The sequence below is a fragment of the Gouania willdenowi genome, chromosome 6 (genome assembly GCF_900634775.1).
Source record: "Gouania willdenowi chromosome 6, fGouWil2.1, whole genome shotgun sequence".
Classification (NCBI taxonomy): Eukaryota; Metazoa; Chordata; class Actinopteri; order Blenniiformes; family Gobiesocidae; genus Gouania; species Gouania willdenowi.
The window spans coordinates 55,823,378-55,843,159 of record NC_041049.1 but is presented as its reverse complement, the minus strand read 5'-3'; the positions used below and the strand labels follow the sequence as shown (position 1 = coordinate 55,843,159).

General features: G+C 39.3%; 2 protein-coding genes across 4 annotated transcripts in view; one reads left to right on the top strand and one right to left on the bottom strand.

Annotated features, from left to right (window-relative positions):
* Positions 1-15,020, top strand: part of LOC114465798 (BTB/POZ domain-containing protein 10-like) — a 30,184-nt gene extending 15,164 nt beyond the window's left edge. For all 3 annotated transcript variants that reach the window (XM_028451055.1, XM_028451054.1, XM_028451056.1), the window contains 4 exons: positions 2,637-2,757; positions 8,349-8,546; positions 9,908-10,018; positions 13,704-15,020. In XM_028451055.1, coding sequence (XP_028306856.1) covers positions 2,637-2,757; positions 8,349-8,546; positions 9,908-10,018; positions 13,704-14,110 — 837 coding nt within the window. In that variant the 3' untranslated portion in view covers positions 14,111-15,020. The remainder of the gene's footprint in view (positions 1-2,636; positions 2,758-8,348; positions 8,547-9,907; positions 10,019-13,703) is intronic.
* A 2,224-nt stretch (positions 15,021-17,244) lies between these two features.
* bmal1a (basic helix-loop-helix ARNT like 1a) overlaps positions 17,245-19,782 on the bottom strand; it is a 31,136-nt gene continuing 28,598 nt past the window's right edge. Inside the window, exon 20 of the mRNA XM_028449933.1 lies at positions 17,245-19,691. Coding sequence (XP_028305734.1) covers positions 19,534-19,691 — 158 coding nt within the window. The 3' untranslated portion in view covers positions 17,245-19,533. The remainder of the gene's footprint in view (positions 19,692-19,782) is intronic.

The window sequence follows — 19,782 nt, the reverse complement described above, 5'->3', positions numbered from 1 at the left end:
AGTAGACCTCAGCTCATCTCTTGTATTGTGTAGAAACTACGTTGTCTCATGTCTCATTCAGCAGTAAGTAAACAATAAACTTTACCATCACATGTTAAAAAACGTGACCAAAAACTCTGTTTTAACTCTGTCAGCAGTGACGTGCTTTCAGTGTGAGCTCGTGCATGCGAGGGGTCACGAACGAACAGGGAGACGTGATAGGTTCAAAAAAACGGTTTGTTTTTTCCATTGGTCGAAGTTATTACAGATTTACAGCTGCTACAGATGACAGATTTTCTTTGTTCCTTTTCCAGAACACGTAAGATCTTAATTTTTGTCAGGACATAAAGACAATTTCTATCAAAAACTTAAAAAGTGTATCTGGAGAAAATCGCCTACCCAGAGCTTTAAGCAAAAAAACAAACATTCAAAATTATTCAGGAATATATATTTTTTTATACATTATTATTTTTTACAAAAATGGAACATTATTGTCTTTTGATGTATGCATTTTGTTGAGGTAATAACGTTTGCTGTTTCTGGACAGTAATTCTAGTTCTAGTTGTTGTGCTCATGCACACTTTGCTTTGCTTGCTTATAATTTGCGATGTCCTGAAATGAATCCTACCTATTGTAGGCATGTGTTAGTAGTAGTAGTGATAAAGGCCTTCAGTGCTTCCTGTAGACCAGTGGTTCCCAATCTTTTTGTCCCATGTACCCCCTTAGCATTTTTGTTAAATCATGTGTACCCCCTCTTCATATCACAGGTACCGTCTCCATAATTTCATATGCTTTTACATTTGTGGAACAGTGGGCTTTCCTAAACCCCTAACTGTGTCTCAAGCATTGCTTCCCTAAGACTTAAACTCCTAAACAAGGAGTGGAATTTATTTATTTTTGAAATACATTGCACTTTTACTGTATGTGATTACTTCAATAGTAAGCAAGTGGTGTGAATGAATAAGGGTTTCTATAACTCGCTTTGAGTCTTCTTGAAAAAAAGCGCTACATAAATCTAAGCCTTGATTATTATTATCATTATTATAAATACAGTTTCATTTGTAGAATGTAGCTAAATATTGTCTCCTATTGTCAGAAGTGTGATAAAATGGCCTCTACAGCATTAATAATCATGTTTCAGTAAATTACAAAAAACATTGTATTTTATCAAGCAATAGTACTGTTAGTTTGTTGTGAATTTGTCCCAAAAATAGCCTAAAAAGGAATTAGGAACATTTCCCAATTATTTTTTTAATTAGTTGTTAAATATTTCCTAGTGCCCCCTACAATGTGCTCTTGTACCCCTGTTTGGGAACCACTGGTCTAGACCACGGCCGTCAAACTCATTTGAGTTCAGGGGCCAAATACAGACCAGTTTGATTTCAACATTATAGTGCTACAGTTTGCACTTCCATATATAAATAATGTGTAAATTATGTAAGGCACTGAAAATATCCAAGCAATATGTGATGATATCAGTCCCTACAGGATTGTCAATTAATTTTCCTTGATTTTGTCACAATTAATCAAAATTCGATTACGATTTCGATTATTACATTTAACGATTACAAAATATAACATAATCAAGAAAAACCATTATTAATTTTTTTTAAATAAATTTTCTACAAATAATAAAGCTTGGCACACAAATATTAATACTAACTTTGAGTTGTTTAATCCACATACATGCAAGCTCCTCCCCTCTGCCCCGCCCCTCTCTAAGCTAAAGCTAGCCTGCAGGCCAACATGAGGAAAGTTGTTGCTAGTGGTCTTTAAACATGGCAGGACAAACGCAGCAAAAACACTTGGTAAACAAGTGGAAAGTCATATTCTCTGATATGGAAACACTTTGGGTTTGATGATGAAGATCTAGAGCAAAGACACATCACGGGCAGGAAGTGTTTAGTGTAAAAGTGAACATACTTGATTTTAGTGTTTGAAGGATTTTATTTATGTTATGTAGTTTTTTGTTGTTTTTTTTTACAAAAAATAAACAAGTTTTTGGTGACAAATAATCGTTTGAATAATCGAGATTTCAATTATGATTTCAATTTGTGATGATCATTTTTTTTATAAATGAGCAGGCCTAATTAGGGGACATTTTGTGGAATAATTTGAGTGAAATTGAAAGGATTTTGGAAAAATTAAATTTTTTTCAGAATAAAAATGACTATTTAAATGCAGTGTGAACTTGTCCAGCAGCTCTGATGCTCCCTGCTGTGGTTTACAGTAATAACAATAATTATACATCATGGCAGCAGTGACACACACATGCACTTTAGTGAGCATTAGTTTCAAGGTGCTAATGAGTGATAGTGGACTGGATATGACGTGTGTGTAAAAACTGTGTGCGCGCATGGTCAGCCTGGAAACAGAGGTTGGAATGTGGAGCAGGGAGGGAAAGTGACATGGCCTGCCTTTTATTTCATCACCCTCCCCCCCTCCCTCTCTCTCCCTCATATGTGACGTCGGCTGATTTTACTCTCATCACCTCCCACTGTCAATCCCTCTCTCTCTCTCTCTCTTCCTCTCCCTGTGTGAGCCAAGCGACTCTAATAATGGCGTCTTGTTTTTTTCCCTCCATGCGCCGACAACCCTCTACTGCCTGTTGACTCACTGCGTGTGTGCGTGCGTGCGCCTGCCGCTGAAAATGCCAGGATTACTACAAGTCGGGGATAATCCGCTGCCCTGACGGCGTTTCCATTCCGGAGCTGAGGGAGGCATGTGACTATCTTTGCATCTCCTTCAACTACAGCACCATCAAGTGCAGAGACCTCAGTGAGTACGAGCAAGTGTCAGCGCTGAGTTGTGTGTGTGCGTGCGTGCGTGTGTGTGTGCGCACACGGCGGGCATCGATCTGTCTATGCACAGATAGGTGAGCTGATTGTTTCTGCTGTTGTAGTAATGGTGCATTAGAGATGAATATAAATAGATGGGCTAGACTTTTTTTCACTTCACTTTGGAGGAACTGAGCAGCTACACAACAGAGACACACACTGTGCAGCATTGCATCTATGTGTGCTTATTTTATCATGCACACTTATTGGAAGCAGTCTCTTCGCTGCGTGTGTGTGTGTGTGTGTGCTGTTCTGTGTGTGTTTGTGTGGAGTGTTTGTTTGAGAGCCCGTGGGTGTGGGAGGAGCTCCCACTGCTGGTTTCTAAGTAGGTCATGATTAGCTGTGAGATTCAAAGCTGGTTTATGCAGCGACAAACACTAAAGTGTGTTGCTTAGTTTTTTCCTCCTCAGCAGGTTGGAAGCATTCTCTCATCTTCTTCTCATCATGTTTTTGTGTTCAACTTAAGTTGATACATGAATCAGATACGTTCAGGTCAAATCAAAAATGATGCTTCTTTTATTGTTCAGATAGTTCACAGATGAGCAGCTGGGGCCCACAAAAATGTGATTGTGCTTATTCTGAACATCTATACTGAAATTGTGTGGGGTTTTTGGATTCATTATGTGTATTTTTGTTGTTTGTTTTTCTCTCATTTTGCGTGTTTTTTGTTGGTGTTTTTTTTGTCATTTTTTGTAGTCATTGTGTGTTTTTGGAGCTATTTTGAGTATTTATTTGTTTTTATTTTTCTCTCATTTTGTGCGTTTTTGTTGTTGTTTTGTGTGTTTTTCTGTTGTTTTTGTGCATTTTTGTAGTCGTCTTGTGTGCTTTTGGAGTATTTGTTTGTTTTTCTGTCATTCTGTGTATTTTTGTTGTGGTTTTCTATATTTTTTAAATCTAATTTTGTGTGTTTTTGGAGTCAATTTGTGTTAATCTAATTTTTTTTGCTTTAGGAGTAATTTTTAATGTTATTTTGTATATTGTATGCATTTTTATAGTCATCTTTTATGTTTTTGGAGCCATTTTGTATATTTATTTGTTTTTTTATTTTTCTCTCATTTTGTGTGTTTTTGTTGTTGTGTGTTTTTCTGTTATTTTTGTGCATTTTTGTACTTGTCTTGTGTGCTTTTGGAGTATTTGTATATTTTTCTGTCATTTGTGTTGTGTTTGTGTTGGGTTTTTCATGATTTTTTTCATTCTTAATGTATTTTTGAGTCATTTTGTAATATTGTATGTATTTTTGTAGTCGTCTTGTATATTTTTGGTGTAAATTATGTGTATTTTTTTGTCATTTTGTGTAAATTTTCTGTCATTTTGTCTGTTTACTTTGGGGGCTGCACTAAATGCTGTCAGTTGCGCATGTCTCAGATGTGTTGGGTGGTGAGACGTGCAGCTCACTTGAGCATCAAGAGTTGAGCTGAAATAAAGTGGCATCATTAAAAAAAATGCACATGTTGAAATGACGGGAACAGGATGCTCTGTTTTCAGGCTATTTTTAGCCTGAGAGCCTCATGTCCTTAAATCCACTGACTTTATACTGAGCAGCTCTGAGCTCCTCCTCTCTTTTATTTCATCATCAATGTCCCTCGTATTAGGTCATCAATAGATCTGAACTCAACCTTTGAACATATTTTCACTGTTGGTTTTCATTCCTGATGTTACCTTTGGATTAGCAGAGTTTCAGGCATTCTAAAATACAGATGTTTGAGTTTATGGACTAGCAAGGATTTTGACTCTATTATTATTATTTTAGCAACATTTCAAAAAGTAAAGAAAAATCTAAAAGGTCAATTTCATTTTTTCATGCTTTTCATACATTTATTACCATAGACACAAAGAGCTGTCATTTTACCCAACGTGATATTATTTATATGGAATTCTCTGCTGATATAGGCATTTTCTTTGTGATGAAATAAACCAAGATTTTTATCGAGTTAAAAACTAATTATTTCTATTTCTATGACCCAAGATAATTTTTTATACCATATAATCCACAAGAATTTTTTTACTTTAAAGTTTTATGAGGATTTTCCGTAAATAAAAAAAATAAAAAAATCAACTCTTAAATGCCATAAATCATGTGTCAAACTCAAGGCAGGGGGGCCAAATCCAGCCCTTTCGAGCATCCAATTTGGCAGGGACTGATATTAAAAACTAGGGATGTGAAACCTGGGATTTCTCATGATTCGATTCGAATCCGATTTTTCGGGTCACGATTCGATTCAAAATTGATTTTCGATTCAAAGGATTCTCAATTCAAAATTGATATAATTCATAGTGTGTAAAGGCAAATTATGGCATCAAAACAATAGGGATGTAACGATTCACTCAACTCCCGATACGATTCGATTCACGGTACTGGGTTCACGATACGATTCTCTCACGATTTATTTTACACAATGGGACTGTAGACAAATTTTTTTTGGGGGGGAAAAACTAGAAAATACTGTACTATTTTCCTTTTATTTTTCATTGTCAAAAGAATTCCTTGATAAACAATTCAAAACAATGCAATTTAACTAAAAATAAGTCTTGAATGAAATAAATAAAGGAATAATACAAATGAAAATGAAGCCTATTAATTTAAATTCTGGTTCTACAATAAACAATGCAAAACTGCATAATAGTTCTTTTTCTTTTAAAAGTGCAACTGAAAATGTATTTTGTGCCTTAACAACTGGACTTTTAAAAAAAAAAAAAACAAAAAACGTGATTGCACTGATTTACGTCATATTTGTTTGGACCAGCAGAGGGCGCTGGTAACAGTGGTCGGTTGGCATGCGGATATCTTGCAGTGAAGAAGAGAAGCTATGCTAGCAGACAGAGCTAATAGAAAAACGTGACTTTTACAGATATTCAAGTAATATTACAGATATTCTTTCGGTGCTAAAGGGGTAATGAATCATTTATTAACATATTTAAGAGTAGAAGGCAGCCAGAAAGAAAGTATTAGCAGACTCCGCCCGCCGCCTACACTTGTGGAAAAAAGTACTGCGATTCAATTTTCAGAAAATCGATATCAACCGTGATACCTATGAATCGATTTTTAACTGCCTTACGATTAATTGTTACATCCCTAATAGTTTATATAAGATATTTCTAAATAAACTAATTCCAATTATGAAATCACACAAAGGCAAACATTTATCCATGCTAAACAAATAAAAACTTATTTACTGTACAAGAAATAACTTGCATAAATAAAATTCCTAAATAAAAGCTTTGGCCAGCTGCACCATTCTTCCTGAAGTAAGTCTCAACTCTCAGTGACTACAAGTATTCAAGGTATACAAAAAACATTTATATTCATTAATAAAATTGCCTAAATAAAAGCTTAGACTAGCTGCATTTTTCTCCCAGAAGTTACAAAAATAAACTCTCCACAAATAACACAAATTAGTGTTACTTTTTTTTTTTTAGTAGTTCTCAATTCTCACTGACTACAAGAATACGTTAAGGCATACAAAAATAAAGCTTCTGTTAATAAATAAAATTGCCTAAATAAAAGCTTAGGCTGGCTGCTTTTTTCTCTCATAAAATGCCTTTTTCAAAATACACAACAATGAAACTGGTGTTTTCTGTGATATTTCAAAAATAACATTGTACAGTCACAGTCAGTAAAGCACATATAAGACATATCTGATCTAAATTTAATACCTTTTGAAGTTTATGAATTGATTCACAATCATGGATAAGAATCGCGATTCTTATGCGAATCAATTTTTTTTCACCACCCCTATTAAAAACTATTGCACAATTGATGTTAAAATTGTTCTTTTTCCCAAGTAAAAACCGCGGCTTACTCGAGATCAAACTGGTCCATATTTGGCCCCTGAACTAAAATGAGTTTGACTTCTCTCAACCTCATCTCAACCTTTGAACACATTTTCACTGTTGGTTTTCATTCCTGATGTTACCTTTGGATTAGCAGAGTTTCAGGCATTCTAAAATACAGATGTTTGAGTTTATGGACTAGCAAGGATTTTGACTATTATTATTTTTCGCAACATTTCATTTAGTAGAAAATAAAGAAAAATGTAAAATGTCGTGCATTTTTTCATGCTTTTCATACATTGGACTTTTACTATATTTAAACTCAAAAAGATCCATACATTATATGAAAACACACTGTCATCTTGCCTTTCTTTAACTAGACTAAATACATAAAAATACAACTTAATATTCTGTACTATATATTGAATTATCTGCTGATATAGGTATTTTTTTGATGAAATAAGTGATAAGATGAGTTAAAAACTTTCTATTTTTGTGACCCAAATCTGAATTTTTTTAATCAAATTTAATGAAAATTAAAAAACTATTATTTTCCACTTTAATCTTTTCTGAGGTTTTTATGTACTTTTTCTATTAAAAACTCATCTCTTAAATGCTATATACACAAATGTCTTTAAAGTTGTGCTTAAAGAGTAACTAAACCCCTTGATTGGAGGAAACCCTCCTCCCTCCTCTCAGCTTTTATAGGAGGGGCGGGACCAACAGTGAAAGTAATGCAGGGGAATCTAAAGAGTCTTTTTCAGCCAATAGCAAAATTCAATTGTAATAGCCGGTGTTCAACCCTTAGTGGCCAGTAAGTCACATTTTACAACTAAATACACACATTTTAAATACTATTACTGAAATGTGAAGAGTGGGACTAGGAATGATAAACAGGGCTACTTAATACCCAAAAACATATGTAGTGGGTTTGGGGTTTAGTTACGCTTTAATTAAGTCTTTAATGCTGCGTTCACACCGAATGCATCTTCTGCGGCGCTAGACGCATCTGCCGCAAATGTCCCCATTCGCTTCATATGCGCGTTTGAAGCAAAGCACCGCCCACCAGCGACACATCCAACTCGGTGAGTTTTACTGCCTGCTGAAGTGAGGAGCTGTGCTCCTTTTTTTCCTCTCACAAACATAAACCACTAGCGAAAAAAGCCGGTGTGATTAGTGGCTAATGCTATCGTAGTTCAGTGTCGACTTTCATAGATGAAAACTACAGAGAGAACTTTTATCTGCTACTATCACCTCCTCACTGGTTCTCCTCCAAATCCTTCCTAGTCCAATCCCAGTTATAAAGGCCATGTCACACAGCTCCAGGTGGTCACACACAGCTGTGAATGGGTGAACAGACCTGTGTCTGTGTTGACGGCCTGACGTCATCGTCAACATAGACTCTGGCTTTCGTCATGCGAAACAGACGCAGGAGTTCAATATTTTCAACTCGAGTGAATGTGCGAATATGACAAAAAACTGGGAGTGTGCTCGCACGGCCAACGCTCTTGACGCGCAGATCAGACCGCACCGAAGCACAGGAAAGATTTTGCGTCTGGGACGCATCTATTCATTGACTTTGTATGTAATCTGGTTGCACGAACATTTTGTGATGCACCCGGTGTGAACGCAGCTTAAGTGTTTTTATGGAGCTTGGTTAAAGTGACAGGTTATTTGATGCATTGGTGCAGTAACACACACAGCGTGAGCAACGTAGCAGCTCTTTGAAGGTAAACGTGTTGTTCTGTCCGTCCTTTGCAGGTGCCTTGATGCACGAGCTGTCCAACGACGGGGCGCGGAGGCAGTTTGAGTGTTACCTGGAGGAGATGCTGCTGCCGCTGATGGTGGCGAGCGCTCAGAGCGGGGAGAGGGAGTGTCACGTGGTGGTACTGACGGATGACGATGTGGTGGACTGGGATGAAGAGTACCCACCTCAGATGGGAGAGGAGTATTCCCAGAGTGAGTCGTTCATCCTCCTCAAAGCGTTTTGGTTTAAAGAAATGTGTGAGAATGATCTGACGACCATGAATCCTCTCTAATAACAACCAGACTTATCATGAAGGACAATAAACACACCGTCAGGGTTGGGGTCACTTATGATTGGAAATGAATTACAATTATGATGTAATCGTTGTAATTGTAATTGAAAAAACATGTTGCTTTTGTAATCGGAATTGAACTGTAATTGGCATGAACATTCTATAGAAACTGTCAATTACAATGTAATTAAACGCCAAACTGGGGAACCATGTTCCATTTGAAGTTCACAATCTTTAAAATTTCAAGTTTACCTGTTTCTCTTGAGGATCGTTTTACTATTTAAAAAAAAATTTGAAATCGAGGGGTATGCTGACACAAAAAAGACTCAAATGTCCACATAAAAAATACTGATACCAATATTTTCATTGATTAGGAAGCCTAACAAGGTAAACAAGAGATGAAAAACAAATTTGAGGATAGATCATTGTTTTAGTGTAATTTACAAATGATTGAAGGCATGGGTCAAAACTGAGCCGTTATCATAAGACAGGGCTCGAGACTGCGACCAAAATGGTCGCATATGCGAGTATTTTTTCAGTGTGTGCGAGTTTAAATTTGATCTGGTCGCATCCGTGCGAGTACGTATAGGGTGACGTTATTTTATACGTAGCAGCTGAGCGCTTCGTCACGTCCCACAGAGTGCACTTCTCTTTCTCTCTCCACGCTGCGGGATTTCCGTAAAACCGTCTATAAACAGGCACTGCAAATTAGCTGGAGGCTAGGTTGGCTGAAGCGCTGTGGGTGAGGAGACTAGTAATTTTCATGAACTAAAATTAGTCATTATTATATATATAAAAAAAAAAAATTTTTAATAAAAAATAAAAATAACATTAGTAATGTTCATAAACTAAATTTAGTAATTTTGATGAAATAATTTTTTTTAATTTTAAAGAAATAAAATTAGTGATTTTCATGAAATAAATGAGTAATTTTTATGAAACTAAATTTTTAATAAAAAAAAATAAAAATAAAATTAGTAATTTTCATGAAATAAGTTTGGTCATTTTAATAAGATGAAATTAGTAAATATATTTTATTAAAATTAAGAATTTTAATAAGATAAAATTAGTAATTTTAATGAAATAACATTTTTAAATTCAAAGAAAAAAAATTAGTAATTTTCATGAAAGAAATAAGTAATTTTAATGAAATAATAAAAGAAAAATGAAAAATCTGTTTACATCTAAAGTTGGACACAAACACTTTCAAAATAAGACATGTATAATAGAAGTAGCTTATATAAAAATGAATATTTATGTTGAATTCTGTTTTCTCTGCAGTCATCTACAGCACCAAACTTTACCGCTTCTTCAAATATATCGAGAACAGAGACGTGGCTAAAACGGTGCTGAAGGACCGAGGACTGAAAAAGATCCGACTGGGAATCGAAGGTATTTTTTTTTGTTCTACAATGATCCTAAACATTTATACCGTAATTAGTTTTACTTTATATTATTATTAGTCTGTGTTTTACTTACACTGCCCCCTACTGCTTTGGAGGATATAAAACCACATTTTATCCTTCGGGTCATTCTTTTTTTTTTTTTTTTTTACCTTGTCTGCACATGCTGTCGAAGGTTAACACTACAAGAAGTGCAATCTTTTAACAGCAATGCATATTTTATTATTGCAATTAAATAAATTTATTTATTTCATTGCATAATTGTGACCATCACCAGCCCTCCCTAGGGAAGGGTAAGAAATACTTTATTAAAGGGAGGATGTAAAAAAAGAGAGGGCAGTGTTTACACCAAGGTGAGGGGTTGGAGGGGGGTGGGGAAGTTAACAGGGAAGAGGGATACAAGATAGGATATGGAATGAGTGGGGAATAGTTGTTAGGTTCCAAGTGATGCGATGTGAAATTGTGGTTGTGTATATTGTGCAGTTTGGTGACCAGTGTGCGGTTTAGGAATAATAGTGGTGGCTGTGAACAGAGGAAGAGGTGAGTGGAAATTCCATAAAACAGGTATTTGGGAACAAGGTGTCTAAGGTTGAGCCCAGTATGAGTGTTATCCCACAGCCCAAGGCCAGTGCATACATGACAAATGTATTTCCAAGAACCGCCACTGCAAAACCCACGAGCCGCCCCCGGGCCCGAAGAAGCAGTCAGGCCAGCAGCGAGAGCGGGCAGCCTAAGGGCCCCCGGCGACCACCCCACGGCCAAGCAGCCCCCCGCACGCCCCCAAGGTCCCAAGCCGAGAGGCAGCCATCGCCCCCCCCATACACACCCGAGAAAGCCCCAAGGAGCCAAGGACCCAGCGCACCACGCCACCGATCCCCCCCCCACCCCCCAGACCCCCCCCCCCACCGACCCCCCCCCCCCCCCACACACACCCCCGCGCCCAACCCCCGAGGGGAGGGCCCAGAGAACTCCCTGCCCGAGGCCCCAGCGGAGGAACCGAAGCCCACGCCCAGCAGACGACCAGAGCCGCGCCGAACGGGCAGCCGGCGGGCACCCGCCGGCGAGCCCAGAGCCAGCAGGGGCCCGACCCCAGGCCAGAAGGACCCGGAATGGATGCAGCACCAGGAGCAGCCCGCCCAGGAGGACGACCACACCCCAAGCCGCATAAGGCACCAGGGGGCCGCTGGGAGTCCCCCCGCCGGCCCCCAGGCACCCCAACCTAGCCCCCCATGGCGCCCCAGATCACCCCCTGCTGATGCCGCCCGCGCCACGAGCTTCAGTTTTTTTTAAAGCCAGGGCCCCCCCAAGGGCCAAGCCAGACCGCCCCGCCGGGATGTGGCCCCCTGTTCGGGCCCCGACACCCTGCCTCACGGGGCACTGCCCAAGCAGGGGCCGTACCAGTAGGTACGCAAGGGCGCGGCACGCGCCACCCGCCCCGAAAGACCCCCGCCACGACCGGCCCGGCCAGCAGGCCAAGCACCCCGGGCCCCAGGAGCACCCCCCGGGAACAGGACCCCCCAAGGGCAAGCCCCCGGGCCAAGCCCCCCGGGACGCGCCCCCCACCCCGGCCCAGGACCCGGCCACAGCCCAGCAGAACCGCACAGCCCCAGACGGCACAAGGCCAGCAGCCCAGGGCCCGCCGTCCCCCGGACGGCGCAAGCCACGGGGCAGCGCCCCCCGCCGGCCCGCGAGCAACCGGCGACCCCCACCGCGGGGACGGAGGCACCCCAACGGCACACATCAAGTAAGGGACAGCAGCCCCCAGCCAAAGATGCCCCGGACCCACCCACCAGTCCGCAGATGGCAGGACGTACCCACCAGGCGGCCGAAAGCAACCTCAACCACCGGAATCCTTCGGGTCATTCTGATCCCAGGGATATTTGTCTCCAGAAAATTATTTTCAGAAAATTGTTTACCAGGTTTTTGTATCAGGCAAAATGAAATGACTAATGAAAACTTTAGACTTGAATTAAACCACGTAGGCCATATCATCAAGGATCTAAAACAAGCACACAGCGCTAACTAGGGATGTAACGATTAATCGTAAGGCAGGTAAAAATCGATTCATAGGTATCACGGTTGATATCGATTTTCTGAAAATTGAATCGCAGTACTTTTTTTAACCAGCAGTGTGTTACCAGCGCCCTCTGCTGGTCCAAACAAATATGACATAAATCATTGCAATCACGTTTTTTTTTTTTTTTAAAGTCCAATAGTTAAGGCACAAAATACATTTTCAGTTGCACTTTTAAAAAGAAAAATAACTATTATGCAGTTTTGCATTGTTTATTATAGAACCAGAATTTAAATTAATAGGCTTCATTTTCATTTGTATTATTCCTTTATTTATTTAATTCAAGATATATTTTTAGTTAAATTGCAATGTTTTGAATAGTTTATCAAGGAATTATTTTGACAATGAAAAATAAAAGGAAAATAGTACAGTATTTTCTAGTTTTTTTCCCAAAAAAAAATTTGTCTACAGTCCCATTTTGTAAAATAAATCGTGAGAGAATCGTATCGTGAACCCAGTATTGTGAATCGAATCGTATCGGGAGTTGAGTGAATCGTTAAATCCCTAGTGCTAACATATGAAGACGGTGCAACTGCTAATGCTAACAAAACAATGACAGGGACGTCTTATCATCACACTTTTTAGCGTTATTTACAGCTTACCGAAGTGCTCTGTTTGTCGTCTCCAAAGATAGAAGGAATTGAACCCTCAATCAGACAAAGTCTTTCAGCAAATCCTTCTTTATACTGGCGGAGGTTGCTGAAGCAGTCATCCTTGAAGTGCTTCGCGCACACAAAAATGACCTTACCCACAGATGTGGGTACATTTCTGTGAAAAATAAAACTCAACCAGGCACTTTGAAAAGGTTCTGATGCTGGGAGACGTTGTAGCGAAACGTGTGGGTTACTACATCCAACAACCAAACATTTTGACTTGTCCTCTCGTAACTTCTGCATCCTTGAGCTTGGACTACAAAATAAAAGCGAGAAGTAAAAATGGAGGATTGCTCGAAGTGTTGGGCCTGGAGTCGATGTCCTAATTTGGCAGTTCCGCTACAAATACTGTGACGTTATTGTTCAAAAAACGTAATAGAGAATAGAAAAATCAAAACAGATTGAAAAATATGACCAAAAAAGAATATAAAGATATCAACGGAGCACCTGAAGAGACTAATTTGAACTTTTCTGTACTTCTAAACACTCTAAATATACAACAAAATGCATTTAAGGGCTAAAAAAGTGGATTTAGCATGATATGTCCCCTTTAAGGTTAATAGGAGGTTTAACTAATCATCAATAGTATGAGAGTCATGGTTAATGCAGAGTCATGTCATATTTTATGCTCAGTGTTGCATCAATATCTTATTCTCTGCTGTGTTTTAAGTTTCTTATACGTGACTGAAGGATTAAGAGAACATCAAACCCTTTTTCTGCAGAGCTCACCCACTAAACCTTTGGAAGTGTGAGTCATAACCTTAACAAGGTCGACGGGTTCAGATGGAGCTGAATCTCATTTCACTGAGTCAACTAGGATTTAAAAAAAAGTATTATTTAATGATAAACCTTGAATGGGGTCAAATTGACCCCAAGGATATTAGGTGGGTTAAGTACATGAGTTGGATCTGATTTGAAATAATGGTTTGTGCTGCCTTTCTCATCAGGATACCCGACCTACAAAGAAAAAGTGAAGCGGCGTCCCGGAGGTCGTCCAGAGGTCATCTACAACTACGTCCAGCGTCCTTTCATCCGCATGTCGTGGGAGAAAGAGGAAGGAAAGAGCCGTCACGTGGACTTCCAGTGTGTCAAATCAAAGTCCACCACCAACCTAGCTGCAGCCGCTGCAGACATCCCTCAGGACCAGCTGGTAGTGCTGCACCCCCCAGGTCCACAGGTGGACGAGCTGGACCCTCCCCCTCCCTCTCAGCCTCAGCCAATGGGAGCGGTCGAGACTCTGCAACCAGCGAGTCCACAGCAGCCTCAGGCAGCACAGAGTCTGTGTCACAGCAGCTACTCACAGACCACCTACCACTATGACCAGGACCCCGACACACCGTCACCGTCCACATGAGCAATAAGGAGAATCACTCCAAATCTAACCTGATGGACCCACGACAGCCTATGAGCACACACTCCTCCTCAGCCTTGTGTTACACTGGAGCTGCAGCTTTCTCTGCCCACCCAGTGTCAGAACTAAAGCACATCAGCAGGTCTCAGCTGGCCCCGCCCACTCCCCGTGTTTGTCCAATCCAGGGGTGTCAAACTCATTTTAGCTCAGGAGCCAAATATGGACCAGTTTGAACTAGAATAACTAAACTCTAAAAACTTTTTTCTGATGAATGAATATGAATGTATTTTGGTATGAAGTAGTTTATTAATCCTGGTCCAACTCTCAACATTTTAGTCAAAATATTTGAATTTGTCATATTTAGTTATAAAATGTCAGTGACTGCCCTCTATGGGTTGAAACCCGGCTATTACAATTGATTTTTGCTATTGGCTGAGAACAAGATCATGTGACATTTTGGGACCATATTGTCTCAAACCAGCACTGTTTGCCCCGCCTCTTTTATAAAAACTAGCACCAATGGGCTCTACTATCAGTGGTGAGTAGAACAGAGGTATAGTGAGTAATGAGTAGCTAGTTAACATAGCATAGATTGTTCACCGAAGATTTTCTAGTCTAGACTAGGCGTGTCTTAACTGCTCCGGGAGCCCCGCCCATAATTGAGGCATGTGGCAGGTCAGGAGAAAGCAGGGGTTTCGTTACTCTTTAACTGGGACACAGATTTTTTGTGGGAAAAAGAGCAAATTCAACATTAATGTGCCCTAATGAACACTTCCACGTATAAATGATAAAGTTTGTGAGTATATCAGTCCATGCAGGATCTTCACTGGAATATCCCTGATTTTGGCAATTTGGGTAAATTTTGTGGAATAAAAAAAAAAAAAAAGACAAAAATCAATGTTGAGATTTTTTAGGGCCACTGAAGAAAAAAGTAAAAATAAGCAAAAAAAATACATTTCATGCACTTAAAGAAAAAAGTCAAAAATCAATGTGAACTTTTTTATGAAAGCTGACTGTAAAAACTGGAGAAGATTTAGGATGTCCAACTGTGTCCTGGTTTACACAATCCTTAATGGATACGATAATGGTAAATATAGTTTAACCAGTTCCTCTGTCAGCTTGCAGGTACAAGTCACCATTTTGCAGATTTTTGAATTGCATTTGCAAAAATATAATTACCACAGCAGACTGAATCAGACTGAAACACTGTTAGTTCCTGGAAAGCTAATCCAAACAAATGAAATGTTTTTTAAATATAGTAAAAAGCACAATGATGTAATCTCCCCATCAGGAAATTTAACCCCAGTCTCCCTCGTGACAGGTGGGGATACTGACCATCATACTAACGAGTAAACACGTAAGCAGAGTGGCAGTTTTTGCACTTTGAGGTAACAGTCATCTGTAATTATTCTAAAGTATAGTTTCACCAGTTCCTCAAACATTTAGCATAATGAACATTTTTTCTTGAAGTGCATGAATTTTTTTTTTAATCTCAAATAAATTTTTTTCTTCAGTGGCCCTAAAAAATGTCGACATTGATTTTCGACTTTTTCTTTTCTGTTTACCTCCAAAAAAAAATCTCGACTTTGACTTTTTTTGTGACGCTTTTTTTTCTTCTTTTTTTTTTTGTAGCCAGCAAATTTTTCCCTACTTCTGTGGCCCTAATTCTCTTCTGTAGTTGGTCATTTACAAAATGTTTTTTTCTTTCTGTCATTTTTCCCCGGGGTAGCTGTGGCTACAATAGTAGCTTACCACCACTCTGTGTGGAGTGAAAGAATAATGCACATCAATGTAAAAATGCTTTGAGTGTCGATGAAAAGCACTATATAAAATCCAATGCATTATTTATGTTCTTTCTCAAGCTGGCCTAATTTGATGCTCTAAAGGGCCGTATTTGGCCCCCGGGCCTTGAGTTTGACACCTGTGTTCCAAACAAACCACGATTGCACTTTTACACGCGTGTGTGTGTGTGTGAGACCTGTTTCTGTATCTGACAGGAAATCTCAGTGCCTCTTCAGCGTCACCGGATTGGAGAAGATTCTGTTTTTTTTATTTAATTTTAAACGCATTAGATAAAAACTGAAATGTTTTACTCATTTTTTTTTTTTTTTGTAAATTGTCCTGACTGAGCTGCTGGAAAACTCAGCACAGGTTTGTCATCACTTCTGTAAACCACCGGGATGTCAAAAAAGTTTTTTATAATAAATGCTGTTCACATGTTACCGTCATGGGTAATTGTTGCTTAATAACACACACACACACACACACACACACACACATACCTGCTGAGAAATCAAGGTAAACACTGACTGAATAAAGAGCCAATCTGAATAAAATAAACCCTGTATGACAAAAACAAAAACTACCAATTAATTTGGAAATTATGAAATACTGGGGAATCTAAAATGTGTAGACATACAATCTACAAATATACACTTAAAAGGAATCAGAATCTGTTGAAGATGCAAAAGTTAAACCTTTTTGAAAAAATGTAATTTGACAGTTTGCTAAACATATCACTTGTTTTTGATATTTGTACTTGAATTACAGTTTACTTGTTCTCACAAGTGAAAAAAATTTAATTTCATACCATTTTGTGCAGGGGAAATTTGTAATAATTGATATGTATATCGTATTTAGTATTGAGATATATAGTATTGAGTATTGATAATATACGTGTATTATCGCAGCGATGCACACCCCTATTGTAAAAAAGAAACCAGTGACACAAAGGTTTTAAAAGGTGCTTAAGTTTATACATTTGCCTGTTTTTTTTTTTCATAAAACTTACTTTGAAAGTAGGAAAAAATTATATCCAAACTTTTTTGATTTAAGATATAAATCAATATTTATATAAACGTAGACCTCTCCCCAATCAAACCTATTTTAGGTCATATTTTATAATGGAATTAGCATATTAGCCCAACGCCTACTTTTAATAATAGAAAACTTCCTACTTATTTATTACATTTCTCAAACAAAAGTTATTGTTTTATTTAGTATCGGTGGTAAAAACCGATACAGATTTCAACCAATATTTTATATACTGCACTTTGCCAATCTTGAGTATTTTGTGTTGCTTAAATTGACTAATAAATGCTTCATATTGCAACATGAATAAATGGAAGTGCTCACAATGACAGAAACAAATAATTTTATTTTAAAAATATTTCACTGCTGATACAATACACTCGTCATACTCATATATATTTGCATAAAGTATACTCTTAATATGATAATATTTCAGATTTGATACATTATTGTCAGGTGCAGAAGGTTTATCCACATGGGGGGGGGGGGCACCTTTAATGTAGTGTAGCATAAAACATTGAAACAGAAAACCACTAGTACAGATACAAAGAGGACCTCATCAGCTGCTGCCTGATTGGAAGAGGAGTGAGGAGGAGGCGGAGCCTGAAGTTGCATCTCACCCAATCAGATGCAACAACGAGGTGACGAGGTGAGAATGAACATGTCTGTATGTGAGGAAAGGTCCTGAATTATCCCACAATGTGGCTCAAAACCTATGAAAAGGCAGTTTTTAAAAAACAAAATGTTTATTTCTCATCAAATTTGTATCCACGGAAAAAAATTTAAAATTAAAAATAATTGTACTGAGTTTTAAATTATTTCCTAAATCCCAGTTAGTCTTTATTTTGGCTCCTTTGAGATGTTTTGTGGTACCTTTCCCCACAAACAGACAGAACAACTCCTGAGGCTCCTCCTCTGATCCAACAGCAGGAAGCCAATGAGGTGAAGAGGTTGTGAGATATTTATGATCATTGTTCCATCAAGGAAAAAAAGCAACATTTAAATCTTGACTCAAACTTCCTTGGGATGCGACTGTTGTTTGCCTATTATTAAAAGTCCTACTGTGCTGCGTTAGGACTTATGGGGGAGCACGTTTCCCCTCTTCTCAATACGTCCTTTCAGCAGGAAAATCCAACTCAGAGGTCGTTTATTTTTCCTTCGTCAGTCAGAAAAGTCACCAAAGGCAACCGAGCAGCACTTCATGTGGGTGTCAGTGAGGAGGAGGAGGAGGAGGGACCCTGTGACCCAGAAAGCTTCCCGCCGTGCGTTAGCCTGGACCAAATCAGTCCTCGGCAAAATGGCAGTGATGAACATTTCCTTGAGGAGGAGTGTTTGGGTTTACACACATACAGGAGGTTGTTTGCATTCTGTCAACACTGTGTCGTATCACACGTCAAAGCAGGAAGTCTTCACAGGTCCACTGAGCTCATGTTGACATTAGTTTCCTTTATTTTGTTTCTGATTGGACTAAAAAAAAAACAATTGAGATTTGTACCAGGGTTAGGGTCAATTATAACTGATACAATAAGAGACTGCCCTCTATGGGTTGAAACACAGCTATTACAATCTTCAGATATTTTATAGTTTAGACTGGGCGTGTCTTAACTGTTCCATAATCAAAGCACTTATTTAATTTATTTTACTAATTAGATCATTTCTCAAATGCCTGCAACATAATAGTAGTGATATCAGCTAGTAATTGTTTAACTGTGGATGATCAATGACTGGTTTTTATGGGTTAACTGGTCTGAAAAACGACGATAGTAAACCTTGGTCCAGTGAGCTAAAGTTAAACTCCAGCAGAGTGTGGGGGGGTGGGGGGTGGGGGGTGGGGGGTGGTAGCCTGTGATGGTTGAACAGGATGTAAACTGTAAACCAGGTTAAACTGGTCTGTTTGAGATCATTTTGGACTTGTGAAGACTTCTGCTTCGTAGTCATCATTCAGGCAGAACCGCTGCTTGGTGTAAAATAAAGCTTGTGAACTCCAGAATAATGATTACATTGAGCAGTGGGAGAAACATTTGTTCACGATAGTTGAAGAAACGATGACCAGTAAATTTCCTAAGTGGGTTTTGACGATGGACTGCAGTGTATTTGTATTTCGAGGTATTAAAAGTGTTTGAGGACTGCAGAGTGATCACTTCCTGTCTGTACACAATCCTACAGGAAGCCTCTGAAACATGGTGACGGGGCAGAATTCAAGCCCTCGCCAACCAACATCAAATGTTTCCCAGCTGTCCTTGAATGTCTCATGAGCTCCTTGGTGCAGAATCAACAGTCCCAGCCAACCTAGAACCACTGTGTCCAGTTCAAGTCATCGGCCTCCCACCATGGCAATGTTCACATGTTCAACCTGCCAACGCTGGAAAATCAAAGATCTGAACATGTCGACCAGAGCGAGAACCAAAGAAAGAGAAGTTGCTGAAAGTTCAACGACAGGGAATGATCATGGGACTGAAACTGGGATTCAGAAGTGAGTGCAGCGTTAGGACGTCGTCCATGTTTTTTTTTTTTTTTTACAGTGCAGCTGAGCGAGCGCAGAGGGCGGGAACACATGGCAGACTTCACCTTCACCGACCCTCCACCACTGACTCTCTTTTCGTCTCCCAGCTTCCTCACAAAGGCCAGGGCAGGTCACTGAAGTCCACTGGGCCCCCCAGGCCGGCGTCCGCCTCCAGCAGGGACATAATGACCGCCATGGCCGCCTCGTCGTTGCTGGGGCTGCTGGAGCCGGGCTCGTCCATGATGTCTATGCTCAGGTGGGAGTTATCGCCTGCACAAAGACAAATCATTGGAAATATCAGACGTGGAGAAAAAAAAAGGGCCGTCACTTTAATGTGATAACTGAAAATAACTAATAACGC